The sequence below is a fragment of the Amblyraja radiata genome, chromosome 3 (genome assembly GCF_010909765.2).
Source record: "Amblyraja radiata isolate CabotCenter1 chromosome 3, sAmbRad1.1.pri, whole genome shotgun sequence".
Classification (NCBI taxonomy): domain Eukaryota; kingdom Metazoa; phylum Chordata; class Chondrichthyes; order Rajiformes; family Rajidae; genus Amblyraja; species Amblyraja radiata.
This window is the reverse complement of record NC_045958.1, coordinates 23,375,552-23,389,290: the sequence shown is the minus strand read 5'-3', so window position 1 is coordinate 23,389,290 and position 13,739 is coordinate 23,375,552. Positions and strand designations below refer to the sequence as shown.

General features: G+C 42.0%; 1 protein-coding gene across 1 annotated transcript in view; it reads right to left on the bottom strand.

Annotated features, from left to right (window-relative positions):
• Positions 1 to 3,464: 3,464 nt before the first annotated feature.
• Positions 3,465 to 13,739, bottom strand: part of LOC116970862 (aminopeptidase Q-like) — a 135,132-nt gene continuing 124,857 nt past the window's right edge. The window contains exon 19 of the mRNA XM_033017461.1: positions 3,465 to 4,305. Coding sequence (XP_032873352.1) covers positions 4,290 to 4,305 — 16 coding nt within the window. The 3' untranslated portion in view covers positions 3,465 to 4,289. The remainder of the gene's footprint in view (positions 4,306 to 13,739) is intronic.

Below are 13,739 nucleotides of genomic sequence, written 5' to 3'. Positions count from 1 at the left end.
AGGCCGCATTTGGAATATTGTGAGCAATTTTGGGCACCATATCTGAGGATGTGCTGGCTCTAGAGAGGGTCCAGAGAAGGTTTGCAAGAATGATCCCAGGAATGAGAAGGTTAACCTATGATGAACGTTTGTCAGCACTGGGCCTGTACTCGATGGAGTTTAGAAGAATGAGGTGGGACCTCATTGACACATACCGAATAGCGAAAGGCTTGGATATAATGGATGTGGGGAGGATGTTTCCACTAGTGGGAGAGTGTAGGACTAGAGGTCATAGCCTCAGAATTAAAGGACATTCTTTTGGGAAGGAGATAAGGAGACATTTATTTAGTCAGAAGGTGGTGAATCTGTGGAATTCTTTGCCACAGAAGTGTTTGGAGGCCAAGTCAGTGGATATTTCTAAGGCAGAGATGGATAGATTATTGATTAGTACAGGTGTCAGAGGTTATGGAGAGTAGGGAGGAGAATGTGGCTAGGAGGGAGAGTTAGATCAGCCATGATTGAATGGCGGAGTAGAATTGATGGGCCAACTGACCTAATTCTACTATACTTTATGACCTAACTAGACATCAAATGTAGCAGGCCTGATGGAGAAACATAGTGTATAGATAGTGTATAGACAATAGATTTTTGCGACTTTCGTATAGAGGACAGAAATTTCCAACATGAGGGAATTCTTAGGTTTTTGGAACCAATATCCAATATAGTTTATCACACTGGTACAGTTCCCCATACTGTGCTATCGTATTATGTTTGTAGTAGAGACTGACTTTTCACTACCATACTTTTTTGCAGACATTCGTAACTTGATACACTGTTTACGAGTCATTAGGTTGCTGGTGACTCATTGTTCCCCGGGGGGGGTTTGTCTGAGTCCAGGAGATGGGCTGGTGAAGACATAGTACAAAGGAGAAAGGCTGGATTGGAGATGTGCGTGTCTTGGAGGAGATTAGAGATGGGGAGGAGAGGGAGGTTGCTGTTATGTTCTGAATATTTACAATGCTGTCTGTTTAATAAATCAATGAAACAAGTCAAGCAAACAAGGGGACAGACTTGTCTTTACTAATCTATCGATCAGACGATTTCATTGGGTCTGGTTATCTCGAGTCAAGCTCAACATTAATGGAAATGACAATCCAGAGGCAGGAAATGAGATAATTGCCAGTGAAATCTGTGACCAACTATAACCACATAATAGAAAATTGTAGTGGGACAGGGTCAGGGTGTCTCTAGTTAGCAATTTAATGTGTTTGTTAATGGAAAAACAACTTTTAAGACATCCACAAATGTTTTTCCCTTTGAAAGGCAAGTTAATATGGATTATTTTGCTCCATTTTGGGAGTACATAATACTTCTATTTTTAATACTGGAATTAAATGTTCTAGTAATGTACCAGTAAAGTTTTTATTGCTTGCTTTTATTACGTCAAAACTGATAGGAATGTTGTTGCAGTAATCAAAGGGTTTAAATTCATCCATCCCAGAACAAATAAATTACTGGGATGTTCAGTTTAAAGAAACATTTGCAAGTTATCAAATATAAGGATGATTAATGATCTGAGAAAGCTTAAAACAAATCAGGTAATTGAAAACAATTTTATTGAAGGAATGCATCTCTGTGTTTGAAGAATCATAGCTTTATGAATTGAAAACAGATTTGTAAAACCATTGATGGCTTTTTAACTGTGAAATGCACATAGCTACATACTAAAACCAGACCTTGAGATAAAGGAGCAACGCTGGGAAGCAACATTCTCTCATTCTTCTTAAGCCCCTGTCCCACTTAGGAAACCTGAACGGAAACCTCTGGAGACCTTGCGCTCCACCCAAGGTTTCCGTGAGGTTCCCGGAGGTTTTTGTCACTCTCCCTAATGGTCGAAAGTGGTTTCCGCGTAGTCGAGCTTCTTCTATGTTCCGGCGATTATTTTAAAAAATTCGAAACCAGCCTCGACCAAAAATAGGTTGTCGTTTTAAAAATCGGTCATGTTTTAGTCAAAGCCGGTTGCGATGCTAGTTGAAGGTGGTTACCGGAGGTTGCAGGTAGTGGAAAGTAGGACTTAACTGGTGGAATAAAACTGGGTGAAAAAAAGGTCTTGCCTTTCACTAGTGAGTGAGTGGGCAGATGCGTGGCAGATGCAGTATAATACGGATAAATGTGAGGTTATCCACTTTGGCGGCCAAAACAAGGGGGCAGATTATTATCTCATTGGGGTTAGGTTAGGTAAGGGGGAGGTACACGAGACCTGGGTGTCCTTGTACACCAGTCACTGAAAGTTGGCGTGCAGGTACAGCAGGCAGTGAAGAAAGCTAAAGGAATGTTGGCCTTCATAACAAGAGGATTTCAGATAGGAGTAAAGAGGTTCTTCTGCAGTTGTATAGGGCTCAGGTAAGACCACATATGGAGTATCGTGTACAGTTTTGGTCTCCTAATTTGTGGAAGGACATCCTTGTGATTGAGGCAGTGCAGCGTAGGTTCATGAGATTGATCCCTGGGATGGCGTGACTGTCATATGAGGAAAGATTGAAAAGACGAGGCTTGTATTCACTGGAGTTTAGACGGATGAGGCGGGATCTTATAGAAACATATAAAATTATAAAAGGACTGGACAAGCTAGATGCAGAAAAACATTTTCCCACTGTTGGGCAAGAATCAGGGGTCACAGTTTTAGAATAAAGGGGAGGCCATTTAACACTGAGGTGAGAAAAACCTTTTCACCCAGAGAGTTGTGAATTTGTGGAATTCCCTGCCACAGAAGGCAGTGGAGGCCAAGTCACTGCACAGATTTAAGAGAGAGGTAGATAGAGCTCTAGGGAATAGTGGAATCAAGGGATATGGGGAGAAGGCAGACACGAGTTATTGATTGGGGACAACCAGCCATGACCACAATGAATGGCGGTGCTGGCTCGAAGGGCCGAATGACCTCCTCCTGCACCTATTTTCTATGTTTCTAATATGGATAAATGTGAGGTTATCCACTTTGGTGGCAAGAACAGGAAGGCAGATTATTATCTGAATGGTATTATCAAGGGGGCAGATTATTATCTCATTGGGGTTAGGTTAGGTAAAGGGGAGGTGCAACAAGACCTGGGTGACTGTACATCAGTCACTGAAAGAAAGCATGTAAAGAGCCTGTCCCACTTAGGCGACCTAATCCGCGAGTTCTGACGAGTTTGCCCTCGACTCATACTCGCAGCCTAGTCGACACAAGGTCTTCGTAACTCTCCTTCATGCTCAAGAGTAGGCTCCGCGCACTCGAGGCCTCAGCTTGGTCGCGGCGTTTTTTTCAATGTTAAAAAATGGCAGTGGTAGTGTATGTAATGATTTTCAACTCTTTCCAACAGCTCTTCATGGCATACAACCAACAGTTCCCTCAAGTGGATAATTGGACAAATACCTCTTGAACCTTCCACCTTCTGTTGGAACTCTTCAAAGCAAATGTGAGCAACATAAACCTAGATTATACAATGCATTAGTAAATATAATTTATTATTCATCTTTAAATGGTTTGTAGGAATAAAGAACAGGTGTAAGATGGCTCAATATTAAACAATTGTACACAAATAGCCTCTTTTTTAATTTCTAGACCTTAGATTAACCCGAATAAATTCGATTAGCAGAGATTTGGAGATTACGGTGGAAAAATCTAAAAACCATGATGTATAACAAGCAAACTGAGATACTAGATTACATTAGCAGAACGGGAGCATGCATTCGAAATAGGTCATTTTGTTGGTGCGTAAAGCATTTGTTAAACTAAATTTTAAGAAGTGGGTGCAGTTTCCCTCCCCCCCACAATTGTACAAAGAATGTATATCTTTTACGAAGTTAACAGTTGAATAAAAATGAAAATTCCATGCTAACATTCAAAGTTTGCGAAATTGGGCTGACTTTCTTTGAAAATGTGGCAATGAGAGAAATGTTCTAGAATGTGAATGGAATTAACAATATTAAAGCCTGATATATAATTAATTAGGGTGATGATTAAATACCCAGGAATATAGAAACATTCAATACATTTGTTTGTGGGAAGAAAGTCAAGGCATAGCCTTTAAACCCAAGATGTGAGGGTAAGCTAAACAGGTAAGAATTAATATTATAGTATAATATTACAGTCTATTCAATTTTTGAGCACTTTTTAAAAACATTTTCCTTTAACCGGCTTTAACCTATATTTCTACTCAACCAGTTGTAAATTTTAGAATTATTTTTCTCCTTCCATTTCAATTTCTTTTGTAATTCCTCATTGTTGTCTCGAAGTAATGTTGACCATTCATGACCTTTAGCGGTGTTGTTCAGAAATAGCTCAAGCTATAAAATATAGAAGGTAGGGATAAGTCAAGTCATGGAACCATACATAATGAGTTTCATAGTACATTAGTGACTGCTCTTACATGTAAGAGTGCTTAAAAATATCAAACGTGCATGAAATATCTACTGATAACACTGCTCTTCTCTCAATGGTTTCATGTACGTAAGAATGCATACAGTGCTCTTCATAATGTTTGGGACAAAGATACATTATTTATTTATTTGCCTCTGTACTCCACAATTTGAGATTTGTAATAGTAAAAATCACACGTGGTTAAAGTATATATTGTCAGATTTTAATAATGGCCATTTTTATACATTTTGGTTTCACCATGTTGAAATTACAGCAGTCCCATTTCAGGGCACCATAATGTCTGGGACACAGCAATGTCATGTAAATGAAAGTAGTCTTGTTTAGTATCTTGTTAAATATTCTTTGCATGCAATGACAGCTTGAAGTCTGCGATTCATGGACATCACCAGTTGCTGCGTGTCTTCTCTGGTGATGCTGTGCCAGGTATGTATTGCAGCCATTTTTAGCTTATATTTGTTTTGGGGTCTAGTACTTTTCAGTTTTCTCTTCAGCATGTAAAAGGCATGATCAATTGGGTTCAGATCGGGTGATTGACTTGGTCACTCAAGAATTTACCATTTTTTAGCTTTGAAAAACTCCTTTGTTGCTTAAGCAGTATGTTTGGGATTATAGTCTTGCTGTAGAATGAACCACCGGCCGATGAGTTTTGAAGCATTTGTTTGAACTTGAGCAGATAGATGTGTCTATACACTTCAGAATTCATTATGCTACTACCATCAGCAGTTGTATCGTCAATGAAGATAAATGAGCTAGTACTTCAGCAGCCATACATGCCCAGGCCATAACACCCCAACCACTGTGTTTCACAGATGAGGTGGTATGCTTTGGATCTTGGGCAGTTCCTTCTCTCCACCATACTTTGCTCTTGCCATCACTCTGGTACAATTTAATCTTAGTTTCATCTGTCCACAAAATCTTTTTCCAGAGCTGTGGTTGCTCTTTTAAGTACTTCTTGGCAAACCGTACCCGGCCAACCTATTTTTGCGGCTAACCAGTGGTTTACATCTTGCAGTGTAGCCTTTATATTTCTGTTCATGAAGTCTTCTGCGGACAGTGGCCATTGACAAATCCACACCTGACTCCTAAAGAGTGTTTCTGATCTGTTGAACAGGTGTTTGTGGATCATTCTTTATTTTACAGAGAATTCGTCTGTCATCAGCTTAAGTCTTCCTTGTCCTGCCAGTCCCTTTGCGATTAGTAAGCTCATCAGAGCTCTCTTTCTTCTTAATGATGTTCCAAACAGTTGCTTTTGATTAGCCTAGGGTTTGGTTGATGTCTCTAACAGTTGTATTCTTGTTTCTCAGACTCATAATGGCTTCTTTGACTTTCATTGGCACAACTTTGGTCCTCATGTTGATAAACAGTGATAAAAGTTTCCAAAGGTGATGGAAAGACTGGAGGAAAGACTAGGTGCTGAGAGCTCTCTTATACCCGCATTAAGGAGGCAATTAAACACATATGATCAATTACAAATGCCGGTGAAGCTATGTGTCCCAAACATTGTGGTGCACTGAAATGGGGGGATTGTGTATAAACACAGGTGTAATTTCTACATTATTATCTCAATGGGGTTAGGTTAGGTAAGGAGGAGGTACAGCGAGACCTGGGTGTCCTTGTACATCAGTCACTGAAAGTTGGCGTGCAGGTACAGCAGGTAGTGAAGAAAGCTAATGGAATGTTGGCCTTCATAACAAGAGGATTTCAGTATAGGAGTAAAGAGGTTCTTCTGCAGTTGTGTAGGGCTCTGGTAAGAACACATCTGGAGTATAGTGTGCAGTTTTCATCTCCTAATTTGAGGAAGGACATCCTTGTGATTGAGGCAGTGCAGCTTAGGTTTACGAGATTGATCCCTGGGATGGTGGGACTGTCAGAGGAAAGATTGAAAAGACTAGGCTTGTATTCACTGGAGTTTAGAAGGATGAGGGGATATCTTATAGAAACATATAACATTATAAAAGGACTGGACAAGCTAGATGCAAGAAAAATGTTCCCAATGTTGAGCGAGTCCAGAACCAGGGGCCACAGTCTTAGAGTAAGGGGAGGCCATTTAAGACTGAGGTGAGAAAAAACTTTTTCACCCAGAGAGTTGTGAATTTGTGGAATTCCCTGACACAGAGGGCAGTGGAGGCCAAATCACTGGATGGATTTAAGAGATAGTTAGATAGAGCTCTAGGGGCTAGTGGAATCAAGGGATATGGGGAGAAGGCAGGCACGGTTTATTGATTTGGGACGATCAGCCATGATCACAATGAATGGCGGTGCTGGCTCGAAGGGCCGAATGTAGGTATGTTGCAAAGCTAACCTCAAGCGTCGCTGAAAATCTGTCGCTGCGGGTGTGCGCGATTTTGGCGCCGTTTAGAGGGGGCGGGTTTAAAACGCGATTTTCTCTAGGCTGTTCAAATCGAAGATGTTCAGCCTAGTTAATTATTAACGAAAAATCGCTGGAAGACCCCGTCGCAAAAGCTATTATTAGTTTTAAAGGCCTCGTATAATAGTTATAGTAGTTTAAAAATCAATCTCTAAACCCGCGACCACCGGCAGCTGTCAGGGTCGCATAGAGCAAATAATAGAAGGTAGTCTGCGTATTTTTACATTAAAAAGGGCTTCTTAAGAACCCTTTATACAAAGTTTAATGTTGCGAGTAGCTCATTTTGGGCCCATTATATCCCGCAGTATTTTTCTGGGCATTTGTGGGCACAAATCTACCGCAATGTGAACGTTCTAAACCAGCGCGTTCACAGGATCCCACTAGAAAGCTGATTTAAAATGGACTTTAATTTACAGCAATTAAACACTAAATTCCTTCCATTTGGCCTATAAATTAATGTAAATGAGATTTAAAAATCATGTTTTATTGTGAATTATTTATGAATATTATTTGGACACTTAGGCTATTTAAAAATGTTAATCATTTATTAAGAAATGGATAGATGTTTAGATCTAGTAATTGAAGTTTGAAATTAGCTACACTTGGGTAACTAACTAATTATTTGCCTGGGTTTCAGCAACTAAGTTACAGAGAAAGGTTGAACAAGTTAGGGCTTTATTCTTTGGAGCGCAGAAGGTTAAGGGGGGACTTGATAGAGGTCTTTAAAATGAAGCGAGGGATAGACAGTGTTGACGTGGATAAGCTTTTCCCACTGAGAGTAGGGAAGATTCAAACAAGGGGACATGACTTGAGAATTAAGGGACAGAAGTTTAGGGGTAACATGAGGGGGAACTTCTTTACTCAGAGAGTGGTGGATGTGTGGAATGAGCTTCCAGGGAAGGTGGTGGAGGCAGGTTCGATGTTATCATTTAAAAATAAATTGGATAGTTATATGGACGGGAAAGGAATGGAGGGTTATGGTCTGAGCGCAGGTATATGGGACTAGGGGAGAATACGTGTTCGGCACGGACTAGAAGGGTCGAGATGGCCTGTTTCCGTGCTGTAATTGTTATATGGTTATATGGTTATATGCTTCAATTTCAGGTCATCCAAGTAAGATTATTTTATATTTGTTTCAGAACGGTTCAATCTACGATAACTGAAAATTTCATTCTGTTCTCTTAATTTTTAAGAAGGTTATGGGCTTTTGACTGTCCACGATCACAGCTTTTTTGTTATGTCCATAGAAAATCAATAGGGAACAAGATGCTAATTTCCGAGTATGAAAATGGCCATAACTTTTTAAATACTTGAGATATGAAAGTGAATTAGGTGTCAAATTAAACTTCTTTTTATGCTTTATCTGATGGGATAAATTACAGACTTGATTTTTTAAATCTCAAAATTTTGTAACATTGCTACCGAATGGCCTCCTCCATCACCTATTTTCTATATTTCTACATGGTGAAACCAAAATGTATAAAAATGGCCTTTAATAAAATCTGACAATGTGCACTATAACCACGCGTGATTTTTTTGTATTACAAATCTCAATTTGTGGAGTACAGAGGCAAATAAATAAATGATGGGTCTTTATCCCAAACATTATGGAGGGCAGTGTATATACCGTTTCTCATTATGCATTTTGCATCCTCCAGATGTGCCTAGAACATTAAGTCTTCCTGTATATGACATGCTTAATGCTTAATGCATGCACTCTCTGATTTAAATATCTAATCCTAACAATAAGCGAGTTCGGTATTTTGAAAAACGCAAGGAATCATGGGACTTGTCAAAGGTCAAATGCTATAATGAAAAATGGAACGTAGATTCAGTGAGTATAGTTTGAGTCTGATTTTTTGGTCTTTTTTCAAGCTTGTATTTGTCAGGGGGCAGATGCGGGTGGGGGGTGGCTGGACCTGCCGTGAGACGTTCTCGGCAGCTACATGCACACAGAGAGCACCTCATCCGAAGCCAGGATCGAACCTGGGTCCACGTTGCCGCAAGCACTGCTGAACCGCCACTGGACCATCCCCGGCAGGAGACATCCGGATCTACGGAACACCGACCCCCAGACCCACAGGCAGCGCGGAGAAGCGCCGACCCCAGCTTAACTCCGGCTCTCCCACCAGGCCAACCGATAGCCCCGGACAGACAACACCAGTGGCCCCATGCCCACAGCCAGTGTGGAGAAAAAGCGCCAACTCCCGCTCAACCCCGCTCAAACTCCACAGGAACCCGCTCCCCGATGGGCCCCTATGGCGACGTGCCAGTTCGCCCACGGTCTGGCCGAGCTGTGCTCCCTCAGCCGCCATCCCAAGTACAAGACGGAGCCATGCTGCACCTTGCACACCATCGGCTACTGTGCCTACAGTACCCACTAGCACTTCATCCACAACTACGAGGAGGAGCCAGGTTCCATGCCTCACCTGCATCAGAGCGCCAGCCTGGGTTCGGCCTCCTCCGGCTACGTCTTCAGCCCAGAACTGGAGATGGAATTGGCCCGGACTATGGGCTTGGGGCTGGGCAAGGGAGGGGAAGGAGGTTGCTGCTGCCGCCAGCACCACCACATCAACAGCAGTAGCAGCTCTAGCGGGCGCCCAGCCTTCCCATGGACGGCAGGAACCCGTCCGCAGACTCTCTCTCCGATCAAGACGACTCGAGTCGGAATACCAAACTCGCTTATTCTTTCGCGGTTGGAATACCAAACTTCCTTATTCTTTTCCAGACAGAAAGCATTAATCCACCTGAACCCATTTATTACTGAGATCTCATCCAGACCTTTGTTCCTTATATCCATGCCTATTCCAAACCTTGTCTGCCAAGCTAACATTCACAACCACCTAAATTAAGATTTTTTAAAACTGCATCGCATCTATCAAATTCTTCAACACTTTAAGTCTATTGCCATATACTATTCAAAAGATCTATCTCTATATTTACATCGCTCCTCCATCCAAATCCTAATTTTTCTGACTTTTAGTCTTCCCTTCACCCCACAAAATTGTGGCCTGATTTACTCGACCCAAATTTTTAATTTGCGCCACCTCACTGACCAAACATTGTTTGTAGTTCCTAAATCGAGTTTGATGCCCATTTGTTTTCTTTGGGAATTCTGAAATTAGATCTATGGAACCGTTGCGTTACAATGCTGAGAACTGCTGTATATTCTGTACTCTGAATATTCCCCTTTTTTCTGCCTATTTTACTCGTGTTTAGCTTGAATGTTTGACTTGATTGTATTTTTAGTACTAGTCTAAGTTCAGACGCGTTGGGTGTGTGTTGGGGAGCTGATGAAGTTGTTTTTTAAATGAGGCCCTCCCCCTGACGTCACTGGAAGGTGGTGGAATATTCAGTTTCACTGTATCGTGTGTGGGTGGGGGGGGGGGGGAGTGTGACATTACTGCAAGCTGGTGTTTTAAAAAATGGTTTGGCTTTTTTGTTAAACTTTAATCATGGGGGGTGAGGGGGCAGGGTGTGAATAGCCTGGGATGGGAGGGGGAGGGGTTTGTGAATAACCTGGGGGGAGGGGGCGGGAGGGGTGTGGCACTCGGCAGCTTGAGAGCCCATCGTGATTATCATCACTGGAAGCTCCTGGAACACAGGCTGTCTGTGAGAAGCTGTGGTTACAGTTGGCAACGTCCCATTGTGATATCATTGTGGCACTCGGCAGCTTGAGAGCCCATTGTGATTGGTGCACTGAGTGGCATTGTGACATCATCAGTGGAAAGAACTGGAAAAAGGTTGTGCATGAGAACTTATTTTGCCTTTTTTTAAAAACTTGAATCTTCAATAACTTGTGAAATATAGGATGAAACCTTAAGTGAACCTGATTACTGCGTGGAGGGGAAAAATGTGAGTCTGAATATGTAAATCTTTAACTAGGTATGTTACAAAACTTACCTTCAGTGGCGCTGCAGTTCTGTCACTGGCCGTGTGTGCGACTTTGGAGCCTTTGAGGAGGGGGGGGGGGGGGCGGCGTTAAAATGCGGGTTTCTATCGCCTGTCCTGGATATATTTTCTTGGAGTGCTAGTTTATGCTGAAGAATTGTTCCGACTGCTGTTTTGTGAATTTTTTTTTTAAATCGCGGGACAATTTCAGCGCTGGTGTAAAGTAAAATTAGCTTCTAATGCCGTCAACGCCGATAACCAGGACGGATTTCACGTACGGGACAGATAAAGGTAAGCCGTTTATTTTACATATAAACGTGCTTCTTACGATTATCTGAATCCAAATGTTACGTTGCGAAAAGGTGATTTAGGCCCCATACGAACCAGCAGTATTTTTCCTGCCGATATGGAATTTTAATTCACCGCAACCACAACATTCCAAACGATCGCGTTCCACAAAATCTCACTCGCAAGATGATTTAAATGGCCATTAATTTACGGGAATTAAACACTAAATTCCTTCCATTATAAATTCATGACAATGAGATTTAAAAATCACGTGATATTGTGAATTCTTGTGTGAATGTTATTTGGACACTTAGGCTATTTAAAAATGTTCATCTGTTCTTAAGAAATGGATACATGTTTAGATCTAGTAATTGAATTTTGTAATTAGCTACAATTAGGTAACTAACTAATTATATACTTTAATTTCAGGTCATCCAAGTAAGATTGTTTCATATTTGTTTCAGAATGATTCAATCTATAATAACTGAACATTTCTTTCAGTTCTCTTAATTTTTAAGAAAGTTATGGGCTTTTGACTGTCCTCGATCACATCTTTTGTGTTAAGTCAATGGAAAAGCAATAGGGAACAAGATGCTAATTTCCAAGTATGAAAATGGCCATAACTGTTTTAATACTGAAGATATAAAAGTGAATTAGGTGTCAAATTAAACTTCTTTTTATGCTTTATCTGATGGGATAAATTGCAGATTTGATTTATTAAATCTCAAAATTTTGTAACATTGCTACTTTAACTGCTAGCGCGTAGCGTTTTGACGAAGGTAGAAAAACACATACGGAAACAGGCACACACCCACACATACAATCTGAGACTATTATAAGTATATCGAGTGTCTCGGTACACATGACAATAATAAACCTAACCCGACCTATGTGCCAGGCTCCCGATATGATGGTTCGCGATGTAGTCGGTTCCTTCCATCTGTAGTTGTGCATTTATGTTTAGATCTCTGAGATCACTGGGATTTTGGATCTTTGAGATTACAGCTCAAACATATTAATGTATTGAAATAGCAATCATACAGCATCTATCTATCAAATTCTCTTACCTCTTTGACTTGAAAATTAGATGCAAGTCCTTTAATCAGTGTCCAGAGTACATATTTGCTACAGAAGGACAAAAGTATTTTCAAAGTAAACACAGTTACACTATGAACTGAAAATTATTATTAGTATCAACTTGTCTCAGTTGGCACCATTTTATTAACAGCATCACAAGATTATGCCCTCAAGCCCTATCCCAGTGTTTTCGTAAATAATGCAGAGTCATGCTCCTGTATCGTACTGAGAGGTTGTATTCCTCAGAGTCTTTTGCAAGAGACGATAAACTAAGGGACCAAACTGCTGTTCAGGTAAATGTGCAAGTTCCCATATTTTATTTGAAGGATAGCAGACAGTGCCACTGATGTTCTGATCCATATTTCTTCCTTAATTACGCTAAATGTGATTAAATTTATCGAGGTGCATTCATATCTTGGGAATTGCTTTAAAACACACGAAGCTGATGTAAAGTATAATTTCTTCAGGCAGCATAGAGGGAATATTGGCAAAGTGATTATGTGAATAGCAATCCAGAACAGCACACAGCATGGAGACCCGACCTTTTCCCTGTCGGGTCTCCGTTGCCGTTGGGGCCTAGCGCCGTGGAGCGGCCTCGAACCGGAGCGACCTGGGGGCTGAAGTCACGGAGCCTGTGGAGCTGTGGAGTTGTGGAGCTGTGGAGCTGTGGAGCTGTGGACCTACCTCCGTGGAGTTAGCCAGCTTCGGAGCATGGAGAGCTGCGGCGGCGAGCTGCTGCGACCCGACTCGGGTGGATAGTGACACCGGGAGCTCGCGGGTCCCCGGTGGGAGACTGCTTTGCGGGGAACCGGCAACGGCGACTTCTCCCGCCCAAATTACGGGGTTGAGAGTGACCTGGAGCAGGGCCTTTCAACGCCCGGCGCGGCTGTAAATTGCCGCGGACTTGCTAGCGCCCGCCGGGGGCTCCAACATCAAGACCCGGGGCAGGGCCCTACATCGTCCGGCGTGGCTTTGAGTGGCCACGGACTTGCTAGCGCCCGCCGGGGGCTTTGACCTCGACCGGGAGAGGAATGGAGAGCAGGGGAGAGACAAGTTTTGCCTTCCATCACAGTGAGGAGGAGACTCACTGTGATGGATGTTTATGTAAATTGAATTGTGTTGGTGTGTGTCTTGGTTCTTTTTTTGTATGGCTGCAGAAACCAAATTTCGTTTGAACCTCATGTGAGGTTCAAATGACAAATAAAAGGTATTGTAAGGTATTGTATTGTATTGGTCTCAGTTGCAGCCTTAAACAGAGGCACAACATTAGCGTTCATCCAGTCTTTTCCGGCACCTCGCCTATATCTAGCAATAATTCATATATCTGCTCCAGGGGCTCCTGCACTTTACGCTAGGTTTCCGTAATGGCCAATAATATCCCAGTTCACACGTATCTATCCACACCATGAGTTTGTCTGCCTACCTTAAAATGAATGCAATTTAATCCAACTGAATTTCGTCACTCTGCCACAGCTTTCCCATCTTGTATACTGAATTTCTGTTCCAGCCTCCCACCTGCCTCACAACCACATTGGAGCCCATCCCACTGCCAATCTAGTTTAAACCAAAGATCCTATAGGATCTTTGGTTTAAACTCTCCCGAGTAGCACAGAAAACGGGCCTGCTGAGATATTGGGTCCCCTCCAAGTCAGACACAATCAGTCCTTGTACAGGTTACCTGTTCCCCAGAAGAGGCTCCAATGGTCCTCTATCTAA